The sequence below is a fragment of the Pan paniscus genome, chromosome 17, assembly GCF_029289425.2.
Source record: "Pan paniscus chromosome 17, NHGRI_mPanPan1-v2.0_pri, whole genome shotgun sequence".
Lineage (NCBI taxonomy): Eukaryota > Metazoa > Chordata > Mammalia > Primates > Hominidae > Pan > Pan paniscus.
The window spans coordinates 28,496,027-28,521,474 of record NC_073266.2 but is presented as its reverse complement, the minus strand read 5'-3'; the positions used below and the strand labels follow the sequence as shown (position 1 = coordinate 28,521,474).

Here is a 25,448-nt window from a genome sequence, read left to right as displayed (position 1 = left end):
ACCCTCATTGAGAGGCTAGAGGGATACAATGGAGCAGAAAATCTCAAATTCAGTAGTTAAGTGGGTTTATTATAGATAATTCTACGTTTTACTCGCAAGGTTAACATGTCCTGTTAAGAATTTAGTTTTGAAAGAGTGAGGTGTATTTCTTTTGATATATTATCATCATCTTTAGATAATTTATATTTTTATGTCTAGAAAGCCCACAATCTGTATTGACAATTTATAATCCCTGGTGGGCAGTATCGTGAAATGTAAATACTGTTTCAGAATTCGTACAACTCTTGTAGAGTTTGTTGATGAAAACTGACCCACAGTCATTTTAAAAATCAGTTTAAAAAATTATTTTACCTTAGTTTGGATAATTGGTACTTTTTAAAATTGGGGAGAATTAAAATTAAATTAATAAAACATTTAATTCTAAAAACTTACATAATTATGTTATGAAAATACATAAATATGTAATTAAAATAATTAGGCATTCACTATGGATTAGGATTGTTTAAAATTAAAATTTTGTGACATGTCTTTTTTGTCATGTTACTAAGAAATTGGATCTTTATTTTAATCTGTGATTGCTACTAATGTTAAAGTCCTAGTCAAAATAGTCCTATAACATTTTACATTTTTAAGCGTTTGTAGTAATTATGGGTTTGAGAATGTTAAGAAATGGAATTTGCCTTTAAGACTTCTAGTTTTATCAGTTCAGAACGTATCTCCAGCCAGCCATTTTGTGGATTCATGTAGTGAAATGGACACATTGGAGTTTTCGTCTTTACTCTCATACTAGTTTTATGGTGGAGTTGTTAATCAGATGCTTTTCAAAAAGATTATGCAAGCTCTTGGGGTTGAAGAAGCAGCAAGGGTTGTATGTTGTAAATGGAATGATTAGTTTGACCATATAATGAAGCAAGCAGTTCAGAAGATCATACTTTGTCATATGTATGCTTTTTTTTTTTTTAAATGCAGACCTGTTAGTTATATTAAAATGCTTTCTTTTCTATAACTGGTTCTCTGCCTTTCTATGCTTTCTTCTAATTTTCACTCATTTTTATCTCCTTCCTCTCATCCTAGTTCCAAATTTTTATTTATTAGAAAATATTTTACTACTAACAAACTTTAAGCATAGCATAAAATCATTTTGCTTCTTAGGGCTTGAAATAAGTGTCTTTTAATGACTTTGCCTTTGTAAAATTTTAAAAGACATACTTGTTCTTAAGATTGAAATAAAGAAAAGAGAGCCTTTATAATAGTTGTCTTTGATTCCAGCCTTCTAGCTTTTTTAAAAAATACATAACTTTAAACGAATTGTTTTTAGAACGATTTAAAATTACTTTTGGAATACTTAGAACTGTGGTTATTGTTCCCAACTGGAACATGTTTTTATCTTCTTCCTCCAAATTAACAGGTATTTATTTTGTTGTCTAAATTAATCTGCATAATTTTTCTTCAGGCTTTTCTTCAGCAAAATGGATCAGCCTTTTGGGTTCTTTGTTTTGTAATTTTATGTTGTTTGGGTGCAGAACCAAAGCTTAAAAACTTTGTATCTAGAGCATATGGCATAATAAACACTTAACAAATATGTGAATGAATGAATGGATTGAATGAATGAACAAACAAAATTGAGGTGAAGCAAAAGCACTGATGTCATAGGGTGTAGGGTCTTCAGATGTAGAGATTTTTGCAGTTGGCCTAGTAAAATGAACTTGAAGATTGGCACTGGTTTGCAGACAACTGGGAAATTCTGTTATTTTCAGCAACGTATTAACAACATACTGTAAAAATACAGTTGTAAAGTTCATAGATCCAAAGTTTCATAGTACTTTTTTGATAGAAATCATACATGTTTATGGTAGAAATTTTGTGAAATACAGGGAATGAAGAAGAAAATATGACTTGTTTTTAAGTCTGCCACCTGGAGAAAGGCAGTGTTAGTAGCCATTTGGGATATTTATGCCTACAAATGTCAGCACTTAATTAAAATTGAGGTTATATATTTTCAGTTTTGAATCCTTCGTTGTTGAGAATCCAATTAAATTTTGTTTTCTCTTTAATTTTTAAACTTTACAGGCCCCTTCACAGATGTAGTCACTACAAATCTTAAATTGCGAAATCCATCGGATAGAAAAGTGTGTTTCAAAGTGAAGACTACAGCACCTCGCCGGTACTGTGTGAGGCCCAACAGTGGAATTATTGACCCAGGGTCAACTGTGACTGTTTCAGGTAGCAAATCATGTTCTGAATTTATGTACATTTGAATTTTGACCTTTTATGATTATGTTTTTGTTTAATAAGGTTTCATCTGGAGGGAGGGAAATAATTCTTATATTATTCTGGTTTTGCCTTTAAAGACGTCTTGTTACAGTACTATGCAAGCTGTTTCAGAAAATTTCTCACTCATCTTCTGTGTAGGGAGTGTGGTCAGTTTATAAGAAATTATTGTCAATTACAAACTTTATATCTAGTCTTTATTTCTACAGCTAACCACTACCTTCTCTGCCTTTGTTATTTTATCTTTGAAAAATTGTATCATTTTTCTGATGGGTCATTCTCCTTCAGATCATGATCATATTACACATTGCATGCAGCTATAGAAGTGTCATAATTCTTTTGCTTAAAAAGGTGCAATGCCACTTTTTTGCCTACTGTGTCAAATCAGATGAGTCTTTATGCCTTTCATTGTAAATGTCAACAGCGTCCTGTGTGTGAAAACTTTATTTTTATTTTACTACTCTCTTATGTGTTTACTTGTCAAAGAAGTATGCATGCCATATATGGATTACTTACTCCTGCTATGGAGTTGATACTGGTACCATATCTAATGCCCCCTATAAACTGTTTCTTTCTTTCTCAGTCCCTCTGACTTCACTAATATAGCTGAGAAATAGGAAATAGGAAGTAAATATGAGAACTTTTATGGTTCCATGTATTTTACTTAGGGGAGAACCTCTCAGGCTGCATTTACTCTTTCTTTACAGCAGTACTTCTCAACTCCCACTATATGCTGTAATAACACAGGGAGCAGGAACACACATGGATTCATCTCTCCCAGATTGGAATCTCTAGGAGCATGACTTAGAAATGTTATATTTAGGCCGGGCGCGGTGGCTTATGCCTGTAATCCCAGCACTTTGGGAGGCCGAGGCGGGTGGATCACGAGGTCAGGAGTTCAAGACCAGCCTGGCCAAGATGGTGAAACCCCATCTCTACTAAAAATACAAAAAATTAGTCGGGTGTGGTGGTGGGCGCCTGTAGTCCCAGCTACTTGGGAGGCTGAGGCAGAGAATTGCTTAAAACCAGGAAGCGGAGGTTGCAGTGAGCCGAGACTGCACGAGTAAGACTCCGTCTCAAAACAAACAAACAAAAAAAGTGTACCTTAAAAAAAAAAAAGCCTGGGTGATCTTGATAAGTAATCCTAAGATATTATAATAATGCTGTATCAGTTTTCAAGTCCACAGCAGAATTGGGTACAGAGAGAGAGAACCCAGGGTAGGCTCATTGAGAGAGTATTTAGAGGTGGAGCCTGACTACAAAGGCCATGAAGGACAGACCATAGAGTTCTTGGTGACACTAAATCTTCCCTCAGCAGGTATAGCCAAAAACCTCAAGAGCTAGGAAAAAGATGTTTTAGTGAGTCTTGCGGTAAGGAGGCCTGGGAGGAGTGCTTTTCATGTTTCTTTGCTAAGTCTAATTCATCAGTTCCTGGGAAAGAGAGATGGGAAATAAAGATGAAGGAATGCATGCACTCTGCGTGTTGCTGCTTTCTACTACATCTTTAAGCCTTTAGCACAATTGGAAGAAGAGAGAATTCTTTCTTTTTTGAGACAGTGTCTTGCTTTGTTGCCCAGGTAGGAGAGCAGTGGTGTGATCTCAGGTCACTGCAACTTCCGCCTCCTGGATTCAAGTGATTTTCCTGCCTCAGCCACTTGAGTAGCTAGGATTACGGGTGTGCGCCAACATGCCTGGCTCATTTTTGTATTTTTAGTAGAGGCAGGGTTTCACCATGTTGGCCAGGCTGGTCTCGAACTCCTGACCTCAAGTGATCCGTCTACTTTAGCCTCCCCAAATGCTGGGATTACAGGCGTGAGCCACTGCGCCTGGCCAGAAGATATAATTATTTCAATCCACATGGCTAAAAATAGTTTATTGGTACAAACAGTTATATCCCCAGGAATCCATACAACTATGCAGAATGACTTTTTCTTTGAGGGGCCTAGATTGCTGGTTTCTGTGTATTAATATTTCTTGAGAAAACAACGTATCAAAACACTTTCTCCCACAGAAACCTGACTTATTAAAACCTTCAGACAAACTGGTTACTGATTACGCAAACATGCCCTTGGATTGTTCTACTTAATTAGAATTTGGCTTTTCCAATTTTTAGTGTAGTGTATTTCCATTTACAGTCACTCAAAGCTATGCTTCTTCCAACAACCTTCTCTGGTTAATTCTCTGTACTACATGCTCATTTCTCTTTTTCCCTGTGTCCCTTTGACGCTTTGTTTTTTGAATTTGCTTCAATTTGTGCACATTTTTATATATGTTTTCAAGATCGTCTTTGTCTTGTTATGTGGTCTGCAACCTAAATTAGAGTATAACTCCTATAAGCTTAACCATGTTGTAAGTTTTCGTTTTATTCACAAATTTTTGGTTCATAGTGATTGGCTTATAATGATTAACTCAGTGAAGGTTGCTAATGGAATTTTATTTAGCTTAAGCTGTATTCTGAGGCATTTTATCCAGTACATTTCCTGCTGCTGTGTATTTGGCCCCTTGAAAAAGTTGTCTTAACCTTGATAGCAGTTAATGGACTTCTCAGACACACCTTATGAATAAGACTTTATTACATAATTATTTCTTACATTTATTTACCCGTGTTTATCTTTTTGAAAGTGTAGAGATATATCTTAGAAATAATCTAAAGTTAGGGAAATAATTTCTATAATACCATGTACATATTTTGTGTAACTGTTGATTCATTCTTTGTATAGCCTGTTATATTGGACTCATGTTACATAAATTTAGCATGACTTACAACCACATGGAACCTTAGAAAACTTAAAAGACGAGAAATTATAAATGCTTAAAAATTGCTCACGCCTGTAATCCCAGCACTTTGGGAGGCTGAGACGGGCGGATCTTGAGGTCAGGAGATCGAGACCATCCTGGATAACACGGTGAAACCCCATCTCTACTAAAAATACAAAAAAATTAGCCGGGCATGGTGGCAGGTGCCTGTAGTCCCAGCTACTCGGGAGGCTGAGGCAGGAGAATGGCGTGAACCTGGGAGGCAGAGCTTGCAGTGAGCCGAGATTGTACCACTGCACTCCAGCCTGGGCGACAGAGCAAGACTCCGTCTCAAAAAAAAAAAAAAAAAAACTTAAACATTTTGAATGTTATTGAGACTGTAGAATAAATTTTAGAACTCAAGAGGCTATATGGTTTCCTTGTGTACTTTTGTTTTCTTAGAAGATTTAAATAAATTCATAAACTCTGAAATAGATGTTTATTTAAAATACATTTTTGAAAAATTAATTATATTAAAACAATATATGGGCCGGGTGCTGTGGCTCACGCCTGTAATCCTAGCACTTCGGGAGGCTGAGGAGGGCGGATCTCTTGAGCCCAGGAATTCTATACCAGCCTGGGCAAAATGACGAAAACCCTTTCTCTACAAAAAATACAAAAATTAGCTGGGCATGGTGGCATGTGGCTATAGTCTTAGCTATTTAGGAGCCTGAAGTGGGAGGATTGCCTGAGCCTAGGGAGGTTGAAGCTACAGTGAGCTGAGATTGCGCCACTGCACTGCAGCGCAGCCTCAGCCACAGAGTGAGACCCTGTTTTAAAAAACAAAAAACAGATGGTAGTGAAGTTTTAAGTTACTGAGTATTTCTCCTTTAAATATCTCAGTTGTATAATTTTAAATCAGAAAACACTAAAATGAAGCCTAAATTCATAGTTTTAATAACTTATATTTAATCTGAGCTTATAGGCATTATAGTTAACGTTGGCAAAGTTTTGAAAATTTTCACAAGCTGAGTTTAGAAAGGGCAAAATCATAGATTCATATTTAATTTTTAATTGTAATTGTTTATTTTGTTGGTTGTGCAAAACTTAGTAAATTAGAAAGACAGACAATTTAAAAATACTTGGGATCCATTAAGTTGATTCTTAAACATTCCAGTGTTTGGTTTCTTGAACCCTTCTTGGTTTTTTTTAAATTTGCATATTTGTGAAGTAATAGGAATACTATTGCCAGATACGGTTTAAGGCAAATCCCAGACTTAGTATAATTTAATCTGTAACTGTTTCAATGTATGTCTTTCAGACATGCAGGAGACAATATAATATATCCTTTTTTTCTTATTTAGTAATGCTACAGCCCTTTGACTATGATCCGAATGAAAAGAGTAAACACAAGTTTATGGTACAGACAATTTTTGCTCCACCAAACACTTCAGATATGGAAGCTGTGGTAAGTATAGAAGAAGAATTTGTTTTGGGAAGTGGAGTTTAAACTGTGGGTGTTGTTTAGCAGTCAGTAGAAAAACTTAATTTCTAAAAACTAAAAGTTAAATTTAGGTTTTTAAAAAACTGCCAATTTCTTCATTATAGATAATCCTAACTTAAAGAATGAAAGAATTTTTAAATAGTATTTTTTTTAGAAACAATTTAGAAATGCTGCTACTGGCCTGGTGCAGTGGCTCACACCTGTAATCCCAGCCCTTTGGGAGGCCAAGACGGGAGTATCTCAAGCCCAGGAGTTTGAGACCAGCTCAGGCGACATGACAAGACCCTGTCTCTACAAAAACAAACAAACAAACAAAAAACAAAAAAAAACCATCACAACAAAAATGAGCTGGGTATAGTGTTGGACGCCTGTAGTCCCAGCTACCCAGGAGGCATGGGAGGATTGATTGCTTGAGCCCAGGAGGGGCGACTGCACTCCAGCCTGGGAAACAGAATGAGACCAACTGGAAAAAAAGAAAAAAGAAAGAAATGCTGCTCCTAAGAAGAAAGTCCTATGGTTGCTAGTAATATCATCGTGATTTTAATGGATGGTGATAGTAACTCTAGGATTATATAAAGGTTCTGTGACATTAGCCGATAACAATGGCAGGGTGATCAATAAAGAGTGCACCAGTGTGTTTCAGCCAAGCCAGGCAGCTTCACTCATCTTTTAGCTGTCCCGTGAGGTGAAACTTACTTACCATGATCATACCTCCTATGTCTCATGTTTGGTTTTGTTTATTTTTAGTGGAAAGAGGCAAAACCTGATGAATTAATGGATTCCAAATTGAGATGTGTATTTGAAATGCCCAATGAAAATGATAAATTGGTAAGTAGGAGAATGTAAAAAAAATTGGGAGCTGTTGAGCTCTCAGTTCCTTTGATTAATTTTGCTTTTATTTTTGACCTTTGAGGTATGTGTGATATGGCTATTTCACTTCATAAGACTCAGTGGTTAAGTTTTAAAAAACTTGGTATGCCTTTTTTTTTTTTTTTTTTTTTAAAGTAACATTTTGTTTATCCAAGAAGAAAGAAAGACTCACTTTTAGGTCAAGACTGCATCCTGGAGAAGAATCATTTAAGTCTACCAGATTTTTTGTGACGTAAACCACTACAGGTTCTTTTTTAGAATGAGATGTGTATACATAATTTAAAAATACATATAAATTGCTTTTTGGCCACTATGTACCGGCAGTTTGGGGATAAATTCACTTACATGGACAGTTTATTCCAGGTTTAGTTATTCCTAGGTATTTTGCTCACTTTTGTTTTTAGTCAAATCCATCTGATTGTATTCTTTAGTAAGTAATAATTATGTTGCTTACTCATTAGTGTAAGTCTAATACAATTTGGGGGACTGAGGGATGTATTTGTTTATTCAAAAACAAACAAAAAGTAGTCTGTGAATGTACAGAGTGGGTTGTAGTCACTTACCTTGTCCATTTCCCTGTCTGGATTGCAAATTTGAATCTTTTCCTATGGTGAGAGAGACTTGAAAGATAAATTTTTCTGTGTGTGTATGTGACTTAATACATACAATAATATGGATAAATAGAATGGTTTGGCACAATTTGGTTAGAATCTGACATGACTACTGCCCTTAATCTAGTGGCCATTTGCTCTATTGAAAAGTAAACATGCAGATTAAATATGTGGGCTCAGTTATTGTGTTCCTCTTTCAGGATAAGCAGAAATGAAAAGGTCTCTGGTAATTAGGTGTTGACCAAATTATATTTTGAATTTTTAAAATGCCTCTTTTAAGTGATTTTTGAGGTATTTGCCAAAAGCAAAAAATTGTGAACACATGTATTCTCTCTGTAAAGTGAGTGTTAGATGGCCTGTGTATGCTTCCCATTTGGAGGTTTTCTTTTTTGCTTAGGCGGAGGGAAGCTAATAGCTTGCCCAGCTCTTACTGTTGAAACCAAGAAAACAAAACAGCATGTTGTCTGGATTGACTTTAAAAAAAAAAATTGGATATTTTCTCACTGAGAGTTTTATGTCATTTTTTACAGTAATTCGGTCAGCGTAAATCTATCTTCTATCTGGGCTTCTGCTATGCTCTGGATAGCACACACTTTGAGATGTGTGAAAAGGATTGGAACCCCAGGTATTTGATACTGCTGATTAAGAGTAGCTCTCACTGGTTTAGAAACCAAACCAGAAGTTGATGGGAATGATACGGCAATAACAGTTGAACCTCGCCATTTACACATCTTGGGTGAAAAGAGCAGTTATGCCTACCTATTGGTCTAGCCCATAGTTATCCAAGAAAGTAGTTTTGGGTCTGTTTTAGTGCTTGAACAAATACTGAATGGAGTTCCCAGAATCCCTTGCGGTGGAACTCGAGCAGGAGTAGTTTGAGCCTGGAACCTTTTCAGAGCAGGTATTACTAGTAACCTAAAAGCTGTTAAGTAACTTCAAAGTACTTTAGAGAATATCTGAGTCTGAACCTTGATTAGCTAGCTGCAGAATGTATTTTTACTAATTGGATTATCTGGACTTGTATATTAAATTGTAGGAAATATCTGCTAAAGATAATTTTTAAGATTTATTTTGAAAACTTAGAAGCACCTAGAAGAGTAGGTAGGTGGAGTACAGTGAACCTCTGTGAACTTATGAGCAGCTTTAACAATGACTAGTTTGTGGTTAAGCTTATTATATATAAATCCTGTTAATTCTCATCTTAGGTATTGTTTAAGGCAAATCCCAGACTTGGTATAATTTAATCTGTAACTGTTTCAATGTGTATTTTTCAAAGTACTTTAAAAAAAGAGATAAAACAGTTTTAATGACAATACTGTTACTATGCCTTTAAAAATTTAGTATATCCTTAATATCAAGCTGTCCAGACAGCATTAAAACTTGTCACAAATGTCATTAAAAATTTTTTTTTCTGCAGTTTGTTTGAATTAGATGAAAATAAAGTCCAAATAGTTCTTATTTTTTTTTTGAGACGGAGTCTTGCTCTGTTGCTCAGGCTGGAGTGCAGTGGCACGATCTTGGCTCACTGCAACCTCTGCCTCCCGGGTTCAAGCAGTTCTCCTGCCTCAGCCTCTCTAGTAGCTGGGATTACAGGTGCACACCTGGCTAATTTTTGTATTTTTTGTAGAGACCGGATTTTGCCAGGCTGGTCTCAAACTCCTGACCTCAGGTGATCCACCTGCCTTGGCCTCCCAAAGTGCTGGGATTACAGGTGTGAGCCACCCCACCTGGCCAAGTCCAAATACTTCTATTGGATGATATGTTTCTTAAATCTCTTAGTTTGTTACGTTTCCTCTCTTTTTTTTTTTTTTTGCAAATTATTGAATGTTTTTATTATTAAACTAGGTTTGCCTATAGACTTTCCCACAGAATTGATTTTGCTGATTCCATCCTTGTGGTGCTATTTAACCTTTTTTCCCTGTCCCTGGTATTTCCTGTGATCGAAAGTTTGAAATGAGTGGTTCTTATCCAGGGGCAATCGATTTGCTCCTCTGGGGACCGTGCTTGGAAACATTTTTGGTTTTCACAACTGAGAGGTAGGTAAGGGTGCTACAGGTAACCTGTTTAGTGGGCAGAGGCCAGGGATGCCTTTCAACTTCCTGTGATGCACAGAACAGCCTCCACAACAAGAATAATCTGGCTTAAAATGTCAGTAAAGTTGAGATTGAGACAGTATGACCTAGGTCTGTTAATTCATTTAAGATTGTCTGATGGTCATACTCTGTCATTCCTACTTCATACACTACTTACAATACTTGTGTAAGGAGAAACTTGTGCTTATGTAATATTTGATTATTCAGTGGTAGAGTTTAAAAAGGCAGAACAAATGCCAAAGTTTCTCTTTAAAGGTTTTAAAAAATGAGTTGGTTTATAAGCATCCCACCTCGTGATGTACAGTTGATCTTCCACCTTCCATCCTTTCTTTCTTCCCTGCTTGCTTCTATATTGATAAAACTCATGAATTTAAACATATTTGAATTTTAACTCTTGGTAGTTAATTATTATTATTGATCCTCAAATTGCCTGGTAAGGAGACTTTTTAAATTGGTCTTGAGTTTGTTTGACCCTCATAGTCTTTGGTAATTTTCTTGTCTAATGTGGCAAGATTTTTCCAGGTCCAGACCTGGAAAGAAGCTCAGGGCCATTTCAGTGGGAGATGGTATTTCAGAACTATAATCGACCGGGTACCTGTGACAAAATTGATTTTTAATTTTATCAAACTTTCTATTCATTTTTTTGACCAAGGTAAGAGTGGAGGCCCATTTTTCACTTGAAGGTACTTCTTCAAATGGTAAAATTTTAATGATAAAACTGTGTCAGCAGCATATAGGATGATGTGGATCCTTTTATTTCTTGGGGTAATGATTGCATTTTATGGTTGGGTTATGTTGGGTAATTCAAAATGTGCAAAATCCAATACTGATCCTGAAAAGAATGGGTGGGTACTTCTATGAACCAGCTGAAGTGGTGTTTCAATTATAGCAATACATAAATACAGCTTATGACTTTGATGGCTCACTGGCCTCGTCATTATGATTTTTGATGGATGTTTTTGAGTGTTTATAATTTACATTTCAAGTTTTACACATAAAATGAGACTTAAAGATTGTAATATATCACTATTTCAAATTTATGTAATTCAAACTTGCAAAAATTGTGTCTATACTATTTAGGCTAGAAGTGGCCTTAATTGATTAATGTGTATGTTAAAGAGAGGCTAAAACACAATTGTGTTTTTATAAGGCAGTATTTCCCAGTGTATTAGGTTGGAAGCGTTCTGTAGACAGGTGAGCTTGGAAAAATACTGTAAATGTCTCCAAGAGGAATCACATTGTGTATTTGCCTATTAAAGGCTCTGAGAAAACGTAACGGTAAAGAAATATATTTAACCCAGTATTTTTTTTAATTTAAAATAACCTAATTAACTTAGGAAATATCTGATGTTCTGAAAAAATATACTTTGGGAAATACTATTCCTGCCTAAACTCACTGTTGTAGTATTAACTACCCTGCAGATTGTACAAGAAATGTTACTTACTGAGAAATGTGTTTAAACTCAGTGCAACCTGGCACAGACCCAACTCCATCTGGGTTGTTAGTTGATTATGTGACTTTCAAGTTAATCAGTTTAATGTTGCATCTCATCTTTTACAGAAAATATGAAATCTTAAGGTACCAAATCTGAAGTCTTATGATAGTACAAAATATATAAGAAGTTTTTGTTTCTAACAATTAAGGATAAAACCTTTTATGTCTATCTAAAGATAAACAAAACACCTCTTAATATTTTATTCATGTGGTAATAAGACCCTATTGATAATTGTATCCTGCTGTTTCTAGGTCAATAGTCTCTATAGATGAAGTTGATAAAACTGGTTAAAAAAAAGTATCTTTGACATGTTGGTTTCTTTCTAATATCTGTAGATAAAACTAGTAGTTAATATTCCTTTTCTTTGTTTAGCATGAAATTTGGCTCTTTGGAAATTAGGGCATTATTGGATAGTGTGATGCATAGATACAGTTTGTTAATTTACTTCAGATGAATTGATAAAATGCTGTATGATGCTGAATCCTGACTTACACAGTTGCTGAAATGACACTCCCTTATTCAAAGAAAATACATTTCTAAATGTGCAAGGTTAACAAAAATGGTTTGAAAACTGTTGGTGATGTATTTTTTAAAAGTATAGAGTAGAAAATATACTTTTTATCTTATAGTTATGATTGTGATATAGAGAATTCTTTGAGATCTTTTGACCCTTTATTCTTTTAGTTTATTAGTATGTTGTAAAAAGTATGTTAACTTAAGCAAAATCAGTTTAGCTTTTAACTGCGTTGCTGGTAACAACTTAGGATTTAACGTAGAACTCTGTGGATGGCATTTGTATTTTTTTATTCAGCTTTAGTGTTTAGAGCAGTGCACAAGTTCATAGGGGTTCCTTACACCTTTATTTTTTGTTTCAATATATGCATACATTATTAAATGATCACCACAGTCAAGCTAATTAACCTATCAATCACCTCAGATAAGCACCATTTTTATGGGTCACTTTATTTTAAAGAGTCGATCAAAATTTCATTTTTGGTAGTCAACTTAGAAATATTTGGTTAGTGTTCAAAGCAGATTCTGTAATAACTGTCATAATTGTTGATGCACTCTCCTCAAATATTGTAGCGATAACAAGTCTTGAACTTTATGATTTTTTTTTAGTGTGTCTTAACCCCACTCCCTCACTTCCTCAGCCCCCCTTCCTGTATCTCTTTGCAGAAAGAAGTACGCTGGTATTTAAGTACTGTATTAGTCTGTTCTCACATTGCTATAAAGAAATACCTGAGACTGGGTAATTTATAAAGAAAAGAGGTTTAATTGGCTTACAGTTCTGCAGGCTGTACAGGAAGCAGGGCGGCTTCTGCTTCTCAGGAGGCCTCAGGAAACTTCTAGTCATGGTGGAGGGCAAAGGGGGAGCAGATGCCTCACATGGTGGGAACAGGAGCAAGAGAGAGCGAAGGGGCAGTGCTACACTCTTTTTAACAACTAGATCTCATGAGAACTCTTATCATGAGAACAGTATCATGGGGATGGTGCTAAACCATTCATGAAGGACCCACCCTCATGATCCAGTCGCTTCCCACCAGGTTCCACCTCCAACACTGGAGATTACAATTTGACATGGGATTTGCCGGGGGACACAGATCCAAACCATATCAAGTATGTTGTATGCGTATACCCCACTTGTTTGAGGATTTTGATCTTTTTATGGATGCTGTTAATTCTTGGGTGTTTACATGTTTGGAACACATGAAAAAAGAGTATGATGTTATTTTGTTGATTTCTTTAGACTTTTTAGGACCTTGATACTGAATATATAAGTAAGGAAATGATTGAAGGTTTGTGGTCATCTTATAGGGTGAAAAATGGAGCCAGCTTTAGAAGCACAGTGGCTGAGTCCATGGTTTTATTTTTATAGTTTAAATAAATCATTTATTTGTGACAAAACAATTCTCATTTATTTGAACCATCACTAAAGTATGGGCTACTTTTTGGGAAATAGCTTTCTGATTTGGATCATAGATAAAGTGCCCCAGGAAACTTAGGAACCCTTTCATTTTAGAACAAAAAGACTCAATATTTTTTCCTGGATAACAAGCATAAGCAAATACCATCCTTAAGCACACTAAGATGTGTCATTACCCTAGTCCTCGGGATCAGCAGGTGTGTGCCAATACATTTCATTTTGTTAATGGCCCCTAGTGTCTTCAGTTGAGTTGTTGTCAGTGCTAGTACTGAAAGCCATTGAGCCTGTTCCCTGTATTGTTGACAGCTGGAGGCACATGATACGAAAGCGCTATTGTACAAAATAGGGTTCTTTGAATTATTAGCTCTGTTTGGATTGTCAGCTCTGTATATACGTAATGTCCAATTAGTGGTAGTGGTTATTTTTTAAGGATCAAATGTGGTTTTATTATTTTTGAAGTTTTATGACCTATTCAGTTCTTTGTATTCACTTCTAAAAAATTTTTGAGGCCTTAACTCTGACATTTTCTAAATTTCTTAAATGTATTGCATTTCATTTATGTCCTCCATCTGACATTTGAAGGTGACATATTTCCTTTTTTTTTTTTTTTTTTTTTCTTGAGACAGTGTCTCGCTCTGTCACCCAGGCTGGAGTGCAGTGGCGCGATCTCGGCTCACTGTAAGCGCTGCCTCCCGGGTTCACGCCGTTCTCCTGCCTCAGCCTCTCCGAGTAGCTGGGACTACAGGTGCCCGCCACCACGCCTGGCTAATTTTTTGTATTTTTAGTAGAGACAGGGTTTCACCATGGTCTCAATCTCCTGACCTTGTGATCCGCCCACCTCGGCCTCCCAAAGTGCTGGGATTACAAGCGTGAGCCACCGCGCCCGACCTTGAAGGTGACATATTTTCTAGAAAAAAATACTGATTTTTTAAAAATGAAGACTGAGGGGCTGTAAAGAACAGGGATTTCAGGGGTCTTATAAAGGGATTTCAGGGGTCTTATCATAAAATGGTTGAATATACATTATTTTCTGTTGAGACAGAACAAATGGGGTATCAGTAAGTATAATTAGGGAATCCCTTTCTCACCTGTTTGTATAATACAGTATTACTTTTATCTATTAAAGGAATTTGAAAAGAAAGGAAGAGAACTATGGACTTAATGGTTATATGAGTCTTTAAGTGTTTATTGGCCTGGGATGTGTGTGAGAGAGTGAGTGTATTGGGGGATAGGCTTTAAGTACAAGAGAGGTTTATGAAATTGTTCAGATTGAGTGTTATCAAAGATAAGACATACAAGTGCTTGTTTTTCAGATTATTGACAATTATTAATTAGTAAACATTAAAAGCCACAAAGAATTAGATGGTATTCATTTTAAAACAATGTAAGGCTGGCATAAATTTTAATAAAGTATGTACATTTAATAGGTGCATGTAATGCAAGTAGATTATAACTAATTTTGTTTGGGAAATATAAAAAGCGAGTTCAGAAACTGTACTTTTGCTTTAACATAGCTATTATTAGTATTGTTTCTTATGCATTAATGCATTTTTATAAAGTGTTAATGTTTAGAGCCTAATGCTTTCTGTGTCAGTCGTTCCCAATATCATGCAGAAGAAATCAGAGTTCGGTGAGAATCTGAGAATATGTTTCCCATGCCATCTCAGGGTATAACTCCACCAGGGAATGCTCCGACTGTCACTTCAATGAGCAGCATCAACAACACAGTTGCAACACCTGCCAGTTATCACACGAAGGATGACCCCAGGGGACTCAGTGTGTTGAAACAGGAGAAGCAGAAGGTTTGTTATAGGGAGTTAACAGACTTAGGAGTCTACTAGTGTCAATGGTTAAGTTAATGTAGATACCTAGCAGATAAGTGGTATTGTGAGTATGTTGTATGAAGTAGATAGAATTGAACTATGCCTAAAATTACAATAAAACTACAAAGCACTTAAAAATCATGCATACAAACTATTCTGTTCTAAAAAACTTCTGAACTTAACTAAAATCTATATAGTGAGCAGGACAGTATAAGTGTGAACATTATGAAGTTGCTGTAATTTTTTTCTTTGAGATTTGGGGAATATACTCTTTTTTTTTTTTTTTTTTTTTTTTTGAGATGGAGTCTCGCTCTGTCACCCAGGCTGGAGTGCATGGCACAATTTCAGCTCACTGCAACCTCTGCCTCCCCGGTTCAAGGGATTCTCCCACCTCAGCCTCCTGAGTAGCTGGGACTACAGGCACGTGCCACCATGCCTGGCTAATTTTTGTATTTTTTTGGTAGAGATGGGGTTTCACCATGTTGGCCAGGCTGGTCTCATTAAACTCCGACCTCAGGTGATCCACCTGCCTTGGCCTCCCAAAGTCCTGGGATTATAGGCGTGAGCCACCACATGTGGCAACCCCACAGTTTTAACAGATTGTTTATACTTTGATTTGGTTTTGCAGATGATATGCATACTAAGGCTTTAAAAAATTATCTAAATGTTTAATACTTTTTTGTTTTTGTGATTGGGAATTATTTACTTCTGGGAGTCATGATCCTAAAGAAACAGTAAATTGGCTGTTTAGAGTGGGAAAAAAAAACTTCAGGTAACCTTGTTACTTAAATCCTGTCTCTTAATTCATAGGTTAAGACCTTAATTTTGCCTCTCTCGGTTTATGACAGTACTCTTGACTTTAGCCTTTTAACTCCCTTTATGTGCGTTTTTATCCATCACTCCTGTTAGTTGTAAGAATGTAGCCCCACGTTTATGTCTTTTATCTCCTTTGTTCTTCCCAAGGCTTCTTTGCAAACTTTTTCTTGTATTTCCAATTCCTAGTTCCCTCTTTTTCTAATTAACCCCCAGTAAAAATACTTGGAATATTAGAACTGAAATTCTGATGGTTAAAAAAGAATACAGAAGTACAGTCATGCATCTGTTAAGGATGGGGATATATATTGAGAAATGCGTTGTTAGGTGATGTGTTGTATAAACATCATAGAGTGTACTTACAAAAACCTATATATGGTATTGCCTGTTGCTCCTAGGCTACAGACTTGTATAGCCTGTGGCTGTACTACAATGGTAAGTATTTGTGTATCGAAACAATCTACACTGAGCTTATTCAACCTGCAGCCTGCGGCCCACACGTGGCCCATGATGGCTTTGAATCCGGCCCACCTCAAATTCGTAAACTTTCTTAAAACACTATGAGATTTTTTTTTTTGTGATTTTTTTTTTTAATAGCTCATTAGTTATTGTTAGTGTTAGTGTATTTTATGTGTGGCCCAAGACAATTTTTCTTCCAGTGAGGCCCAGGGAAGCCAGAAGATTGGACACCCGTGACTATACACAGAAAAGGCGCAGCAAAAATATGGCATAAGAGATAAAATTGTATACTTGCATAGGGCACTTACTGTGAATGGATCTTGCAGAACTGGAAGTTGTTTTGGGTGGGTCAGTGAATGAGTGGTGAGTGAATGGGAAGGCCTAGGACATTACTGTACACTGTAGACTTTATAAACACTGTACACTTAGGCTACATTTATTAAAATTTTTTTCTTTAATCTTAGCTGTCCGTAACTTTTCATAAACTGTAAAATTAAGATTTTTGACATAAAGCACAAGCACAGTGTATAGATAAATAAAAATATCTTTTTAATGTCCTTATTCGCTGCCTTTTTCTATTTTTTAAATAAGATTTTTTAAAAAACTTCTTTTCTTAAGACTAAGACATAGCACACACATTAGTCTAGGCCTGCACAGGGGCGGGATCATCAGTATCACTGCCTTCCACCTCCACATCCTGTCTCACTGTAATGTCTTCAGGGACAGTAACACGCATGGAGCTGACATCTCCTATGTTAACAGTGCCTTCTGGAATACCTCCTGAAGGACCTGCTGGAGTCTGACTTAGTGTCCTTTTTGTTTTCATAAGTAGAAGGAGTACACTCTAAAATAAATGATAAAAAGCATAACACAGTAAATACATAAACCTGTAACATAGTCATTTATTACCAAGTATTCTGTATTGTACATAAATCATATGTGCAATACTTTTATATGACTGGAGTACAGTATGTATATTTACACCAGCATCACCACAAACATGTGAATAATGTATTGTGATAAGACCTCACTAGGTAATAGGAATTTTTCAGTGCCATTATTATTGTATGGGAACACTATCATATGTACGAATCATTGTTGACCAAAACATCATTATACAGTACATGACTGGACAACTCATAGATGGAGGATTACTGCAGATAGGCTAAATAATATAGTGGAAACTGGACAAGATTGGTTTATTGTTTTAGTTGATACACACCTTGACCTTCCAGCTTATTCTGAATTGCAGTGTTAAATGTAAGGTTACCATTCATCAATTTACTAAGAGTCACAGCATGTTGAATCTCTCTGGTGTGCTTGTTTCATGGTTCTCAGAACAACCAGTCTTTTCTTTCTGGACCAGTTTGAAGCAACTCTCAAGAAACAAGCTGTTTTATTGGAGCCAAACCTCACTAATAGAGGTCCTGGATGGAAGCATATACTTAAAGTTACACCTGCTTAATTTTTTCCATCAGGCTCTTCAGATTGTCACTCCATGCATGACTCAAAGCCCACCCTCCCATCACACTTCCCCCCATTACATATACATATATAGCATAACATATACATATGTAGCATATGTATATGTAAATAAATTAGATTTTCTTGCACCTGTTATGTATGTTCACTGGTTTGTAAGGGGCCTAGGTAGTATGTGATATAACTTATTGGGCACACTTTTGAAGTGTGTTTCGGCTTCACTGTATTCTTTGCATTCTATTCTCTTTATGCTCCACATATTGGTTATCATTTCTTCTCCTTTTTGTTACAAAAGCAGTATAACATTTTTAAGAGAAATTCAACAACAAAAAAATCTAATTCTATTTGCTTAGATAAATTCTAATCTAATTCCAAGTCTAATTCTATTAGAATTAGAAAAATCTAAATCTAATTCCAATCTAGTTATCTTTTTATGGAATGTCTTCCTATGGACATGTTATTTAAAATTTGAAAGAATGGAAAGCTGCCCATCAAATGCTTAACAAAAGTGAAATGTTTAATTTTGGCAAGGCATAGAATAGAATATTTAATGACATGTCATTTAATAATAGTAATATAAATAATAGTTTTGTTGATTTGACAAGATTGTGGGAAATGACTTTTTCCCTTCCCTCTGTAATTTAAAATTTTATGCAATGTAAAGAATTTAAAAATAATCAGTTGTCGAGCTTGATGATTCTTTTAGTTTTTTTTCTCTTTGGTGTTGACCCCATGTATATCTTTTTTTCCCCCTTTTGGAGACAGGGTCTCACTCTCACCTGGGCTGGAGTGCAGTGGCATGATCTCGTCTCATTGCAACCTCCACTTCCTGGGCTCAAGCCACCTCAGTCTCATGAGTAGCTGAGATTACAGGTGCACACCACCATGCCTGGCTAATTTTTAAAATTGTTTTTTGTAGAGACAGGGTCTCCCTCTGTTGCTCAGGCTGTTCTTGAACTCCTGGGCTCAAGCAGGCCACCCATCTCGGCCTCCCAAAGTGTTGGGATTATAGACATCAGACATGGTGCCCTGCTTCATCCTCTTTTAAGTTTTTATCAGTTTTCTGGTATGAGTATGATACTTTTTCCCAATTTTTAACCAAAACCTGAAAGTTCTTCTATTGCCATATTGGTGGCCATTGCCACCTCCTTTATAGAGGAAGTCAGTGTGCCAACCTCATTATCAGAAGTTGGATTTGTGCTAGGATAGAATTTGACCACACTGAAAATCACAAATGAGTTCTAACTACTATTAAGGAAAAGAACAGGAAAAAGTATTGGCAGGGTAAAATATATCTGAAACAGTTCTTTAATAATAGGGGTGGCTATTATTAGATTGGTTGGGGTGGGAGAAATGGGGGTGAAAAACAAAAAAGCTAGCAAGAGAAAAACTCAGAGAAAGAATTGAAGTAGGCTTCTTTAAAACGTTTCTTAACTGGGAAGCTTGAAGAAAAATGGAAGAATCTGCCGACAGGTCACATACATACTGTTGTTCATTAGAACCTCATTATAAATTTTCATTTTTAAATAGATTTTACATGGATTTAGGCATACTAATCATATCACATCCCCTTCATAAGAATAACAAGTTTTGCCCTTTGAACAATCTGTTTATACTTAATATAAAATTGGCAGCTGGGATGGTGTGGTAGGTGTGCAGCCTCTGATAAATCTTATAAAATGAGTATTGTGGAATGCCATAAAGTTGATTTAGTAAATGTCTTTTTTAGCAGTTTATAGCTGAATAAAGCAGATTTTACCTAAAATTATTTTAAAGCAAGTAAATTTAATTAAAATGAAAAAAGCTTGTTACACTAATACTGCTACGATGTGTGGTGACATAAATGCTGTTGGAGTGAAGGATGTTGGGGTACTTTAGACAACGGGCTGAAGAATACATAGGTGCTGTCATAGATATTTATCTCCAGGCCTTCACTAGCTTCAAATGGTTCAATGTTGGTGAGGATTAAGATTTTGGGGCTCATAGTCTTCAAAGCATGCTAAGTGCTACTGTGATGTTGAATCACATGAATTAAAGCAAACAGCATTACTAAAGATGACAAATTAATAGAAGTTAGCTTTTCTTGGGCATGTTTTTTCTTAGGTAGTTCCTGATTTTATTGGAATGATTACGATAATATCCCCCTACCCCCCAGAACCTTATTTGAATTGCAGAACCAGAGCATGGAAAATGACCTTCAATGGATTTTGTTGATGTCATTCAGCATACTTTCATTGAATAACTACTCTTGACCAAAGTGCTGGTTTTAGGGGTAAATACAAAGAGAGATGGCTCTTGCTCTCTCAGCCTTTGAAGTATTACAGGAAAGAACTTGAACAATAATTATTAAGATACATAATAAAGTGCTATGGTAGAGGTACGTGCCAGGGATTATGGGAATAGAGGGAGTGGGCTGGTTATTTAGACTAATCTGACTGCTGACATGTACTGATTTAGGCCTTTTAAAGAGTTTTTCATGAAAAAAGATGTAGAATTTATATTGTTATTTGTTTAAAACCTGTAAGGAGATTTGGTTAGTTAAAAAATTCCCAATATCTTTGTAATGCAGAATGACATGGAACCTAGCAAAGCTGTTCCACTGAATGCATCTAAGCAAGATGGACCTATGCCAAAACCACACAGTGTTTCACTTAATGATACCGAAACAAGGAAACTAATGGAAGAGTGTAAAAGACTTCAGGGAGAAATGATGAAGCTATCAGAAGAAAATCGGCACCTGAGAGTAAGTTCTGTTGGTTGAAAATAAATTGATTGAAATGAAGGTATAGGACATGTGAGTGTTATTAGGCCATTTTAGCAATTAGCTTTTAAATTTTTCCTTGGTCAGTTCTTTCTTCTTTTCCCCAGTGCCTTTGCTCCCCACCCTACTCCTCTTTTAACAGTCTTCCCGTGGTTTCTCATTGCTGCAAGTTCCTTACTTTAGCACACATTCTAATTATTTGTGATCTGGCCTGCAGCATTGCCAGCTTCTGCTCTTGTTTCTCATGTCCTTCCCATTTTATGCCCTAGTCATACTGAACTGCCTAGGATTGTGTTGTCCCACATCATAGCCATTAGTCACCTAGGGCTGATGAGCACTGAAATGGGATTTGTTCAAATTGAGCTGTGCTGTTGAGTGTAAAATACTGATGTTGAAGAGTTAGTACAGAAAAAGGTAAAATCTTTTTTTTTTATGGTTACATACTGAAATAGTAGTTTGGGTATATTGGGTTGAATCAAATATATTATTAAAATGAATTTTACCCATTTCTTTTTACTTTTTAAATGTACTGTTGGAAAATTTAACTTTACATACGGGGCTCACATTTGAAGCTCACATTGTATTTGCGTGGGGCAGCATTGGGCTGGAGTATGCTGGAGAAGCATCTGTTTATCACCCCTCTTTGCTTTAGTGTAAGCTCTTCGCTGTGACTGGAAAGGCCCAGAACCCTGCCCCTCCCGACACGGCACATACACACATTGACGTTTTGCTACTACAGTATATAGCCTTTGCTGGGACCCTCTCCAAAAGAAGAAAAAAATCGATTTGTCATGTCTGCTTTGTGCCTCCACTATGCTGATCGTCTTCTACTGCTCTTACTTGTTAGAGGCCTTTCTCCCTCTAGTGGGCAGTAATTGCCTTGGGGGCAAGGGCAGTGCTTCATTTATCTCTGCATTCACCATACAAGCATGTGGTAGTCATTCATGTATTTGATTGAATTAAATGGATGGCGAAGGAGGACTGATTTGAATATGTCTGAAATTTATGAATAATTTGTCTTTGACAAGTAATTACTTGTTTCAAGACCTAAATACCTATACGTTGCTCTCTAGGCTTTGTTTGAAGCTCTTTGCAGCAAAGTAGATGATACAAAAATGTATGTAACTAAAATAAGCTAAATGATGGGAGTTATTTGATTATGCCTTTTGTTAGGTGTATGTAGGAACTACACTCTGAATTAAAGGCACTGTGTTTTAAGTCGATCTGTGAACTCCTTTGCTGAAATGCTTTTTAAAGTGAATTTTTGTGTCTCTTCATGCTTGATATTTCATAGTACCCCCTCGAGGGGTACCCGTCTGCTTCCAAGCACTTGTCTGGGTAGCGGAAAGAATATCTTTATTTCACACCTACACGCCATGGATCTTTTAAAGGATGTTGTTGGTTACTTTTACTTTATCTGCCATGACTTCCATAGTTCTGTTCTTTGATAAAGATGTGCTCCTTAGGGTGCTCAATAGATTTCTTTCAAAAGCCACTGTTTACCTCTGGCAGGGAGGGGAGAAGTGGAAACAGTGAGAATGACATAGGTGTGGCAGGGCTGGAAAATAGGAAGAGTGAACCAGGGAAGTAGGTGAGAGAGACTTTATTCCTGGTTTCTACTCTTTTTATGCTAATGTTCTGTATGAGATTTTATTTGAGAGATGATTCTGCTGCTGGAAAAGTAAAACAAAAAAGCTGGGCTGGGCGCGGTGGCTCACACCGGTAATCCCAGCACTTTGGGAGGCTGAGGCGTGTGGATCACCTGAGGTCAGGAGTTCCAGACCAGCCTGGCCAACGTGGTGAAACCCCGTCTCTATTAAAAATACAAAAATTATCCGGGTGTGGTGGTGGGTGCCTGTAATCCCAGCTACTTGGGAGGCTGAGGCAGGAGAATCACTTGAACCCAGGAGGCAGAGGTTGCAGTGAGCGAGATCACGCCATTGCACTCCAGCCTGGGTGACGAGCAAAACATCGTCTCAAAAAAAAAAAACAAAACCCTTGAAGACCCACTGGCTTACAGAATTTCAGACCCTATACACAGGCCCATCATAATTTTTTGCCAGGTTCACTTTCTTGCTCCTGTCTGTTCACTATCCCTTTTAATTCCCCTAGCCCTGTGGTTCTTAATTCACACTGCATGTGAATCACCTAGTGAGCTTTAAAAAGTTACAATTGACCAGGCTTTCCCCAGACCTAATGAATCACAATCACAGGAGTATTAAAAGTTCTGTAGATGTTTGTGATGTGTAGCTGAAACTGAGAATTACTGTTTATATAGGACTAATTAGCATGAGACCAAAAAAACCCAACTCCAGAAAATCCAGTAATGCAAATAAAACTGTGCCATTAGGTGTACTCTTTTAGTTAGTGTTTATTTATAAGCACAATAAAGGAATCATGGGAGAAAATATTGCCTTGTACTGAAAAAAGTAAAAAACTGTCCTGCCATTTATCAGATTGGTTAACAGACAGAGATAAAGACAACTGTGTAGTTAACAGGTATTAGTATTTTTCCCAAGGTTCACATTGCACACAGTGTCATAACAGCTTCCTGCTTGGAGTGACTTCTGCTTTCTTCTGAGAAACCTTCTGCTCTAAAGACATAGTGCTGTGTGAAGCCATATCAGCAAGAATGAAGCAGCCTACTCTTGACTGGAGGATCTAAGTCATTTTGACACAGAGAAGCACCCTCATTTTCCAGTCCTGGTGCAGAGCTTCAGATAAGGGTTTCCTATGTACATTTCTCATCTAAATTTGTAGTTTCTGAAGAAACAGTATTCTTTCTCTGCTTTGCAGTCGAGACCTGGTGCTACCACTTTACACACAGCCCTCTGCTTTGCTTTGAGCATATAAAAACACTGTTACTTAAATTTCACGCTAAACTGTTTCCTTCCCCCAAATTCTGTGATACCGTATCTCTGTTTATGGCAAGAACACCCTTTTGTGCCTCTGCTGTTCCGGTTCCTTAGTTGCAGTGGGTCAGTAAACCCAAATGGCAGACTACAGGTCTGGGTAGTTTTTGGCTGATTGGGCTAGGACGGATGTAACTGATTTTAAATACCATGGGCCACCTTGGAAGTACTCTTCTTTAATTATATTTTTAGTGGGATTTAAAAAAAGGTAAATATAGCCTATCTAACTTTTGTTTTTTAGGAATACATTTCTCAGCTCCAGTTTTAAAAAATCAGTGTTATTGAGGTATAATTTATATCCCATGGAGACACCCACTGTGAGTGTACAATTCGTTGATACATAGAACTTTGTAACCATCACTATAGTTCAGTTTTAGAATGTCCATCCACCCCCGGAAAGTTTCCTTTTGTGGTTAGCAGTTAATCCCTGTTTCCGTCCCCAGCCATAGGCAACCACTAATCTACTTTCCGTCCCTATAGATTTTTAGCTCCAGTAGTCTCGTTAGTATGCTTGTTTTTAAAAACCTTTTGTGTGTGTGTTTTTTTTCTAGGATGAAGGTTTAAGGCTCAGAAAGGTAGCACATTCGGATAAACCTGGATCAACCTCAACTGCATCCTTCAGAGATAATGTCACCAGTCCTCTTCCTTCACTTCTTGTTGTAATTGCAGCCATTTTCATTGGATTCTTTCTAGGGAAATTCATCTTGTAGAGTGAAGCATGCAGAGTGCTGTTTCTTTTTTTTTTTTTCTCTTGACCAGAAAAAGATTTGTTTACCTACCATTTCATTGGTAGTATGGCCCACGGTGACCATTTTTTTGTGTGTACAGCGTCATATAGGCTTTGCCTTTAATGATCTCTTACGGTTAGAAAACACAATAAAAACAAACTGTTCGGCTACTGGACAGGTTGTATATTACCAGATCATCACTAGCAGATGTCAGTTGCACACTGAGTCCTTTATGAAATTCATAAATAAAGAATTGTTCTTTCTTTGTGGTTTTAATAAGAGTTCAAGAATTGTTCAGAGTCTTGTAAATGTTATTTTAATAATCCCTTTAAATTTTATCTGTTGCTGTTACCTCTTGAAATATGATTTATTTAGATTGCTAATCCCACTCATTCAGGAAATGCCAAGAGGTATTCCTTGGGGAAATGGTGCCTCTTACAGTGTACATTTTTCCTCCTTTACCTTTGCTAATATCATGGCAGAATTTTTCTTATCCCTTGTGAGGCAGTTGTTGACTGAGTTTTTCATCCTTACAATCCTGTCCCATGGTATTTAACATAAAAAAAAAAATAAAACTGTTAACAGATTCTTGCTCGATAGCTTGTTTGTGTCTGTCGTGTTATTAGAGGGAACTCCACTATATATGGTCACTTGAAATTATGATGCAAAGGTTTCTCTTGCATTGAAACCCTCTTGGATATTACAGTATTTTTAATTGAAAGTCCTAATTCTGTTAAGGAAAGGAGTTGATTAAATTTTAAGGTACTACTGGTATTTTGGGAGATTATAATCAGTTTGTTTTCAAGATAATAGAAAATAAGGTCCATGAGAATAGAAGTTATGTGATTTCAGTGAGTTGATGTGTACAGCATGGCTGTGCTCCATCTGATTTACCCCATTCTTAAGTTCTGAAAGTATGTTCTCAAGGAAGATTTAACTCTCTTTGGTTTTAAATTACTTTT

At 36.6% G+C, this 25,448-nt stretch overlaps 1 protein-coding gene across 2 annotated transcripts in view; it reads left to right on the top strand.

Moving 5' to 3' along the window:
• Nucleotides 1-25,085, top strand: part of VAPA (VAMP associated protein A) — a 41,095-nt gene extending 16,010 nt beyond the window's left edge. The window contains exons 2-7 of one of the 2 annotated variants that reach the window (XM_034943802.3): nt 2,071-2,223; nt 6,372-6,475; nt 7,259-7,339; nt 15,176-15,310; nt 20,655-20,828; nt 24,310-25,085. In XM_034943802.3, the coding sequence (XP_034799693.1) occupies nt 2,071-2,223; nt 6,372-6,475; nt 7,259-7,339; nt 15,176-15,310; nt 20,655-20,828; nt 24,310-24,468 (806 nt within the window). In that variant the 3' untranslated portion in view covers nt 24,469-25,085. The remainder of the gene's footprint in view (nt 1-2,070; nt 2,224-6,371; nt 6,476-7,258; nt 7,340-15,175; nt 15,311-20,654; nt 20,829-24,309) is intronic. The other variant, XM_034943803.3, reaches the window with a different exon arrangement.
• The last annotated feature ends 363 nt before the right edge of the window (nt 25,086-25,448 follow it).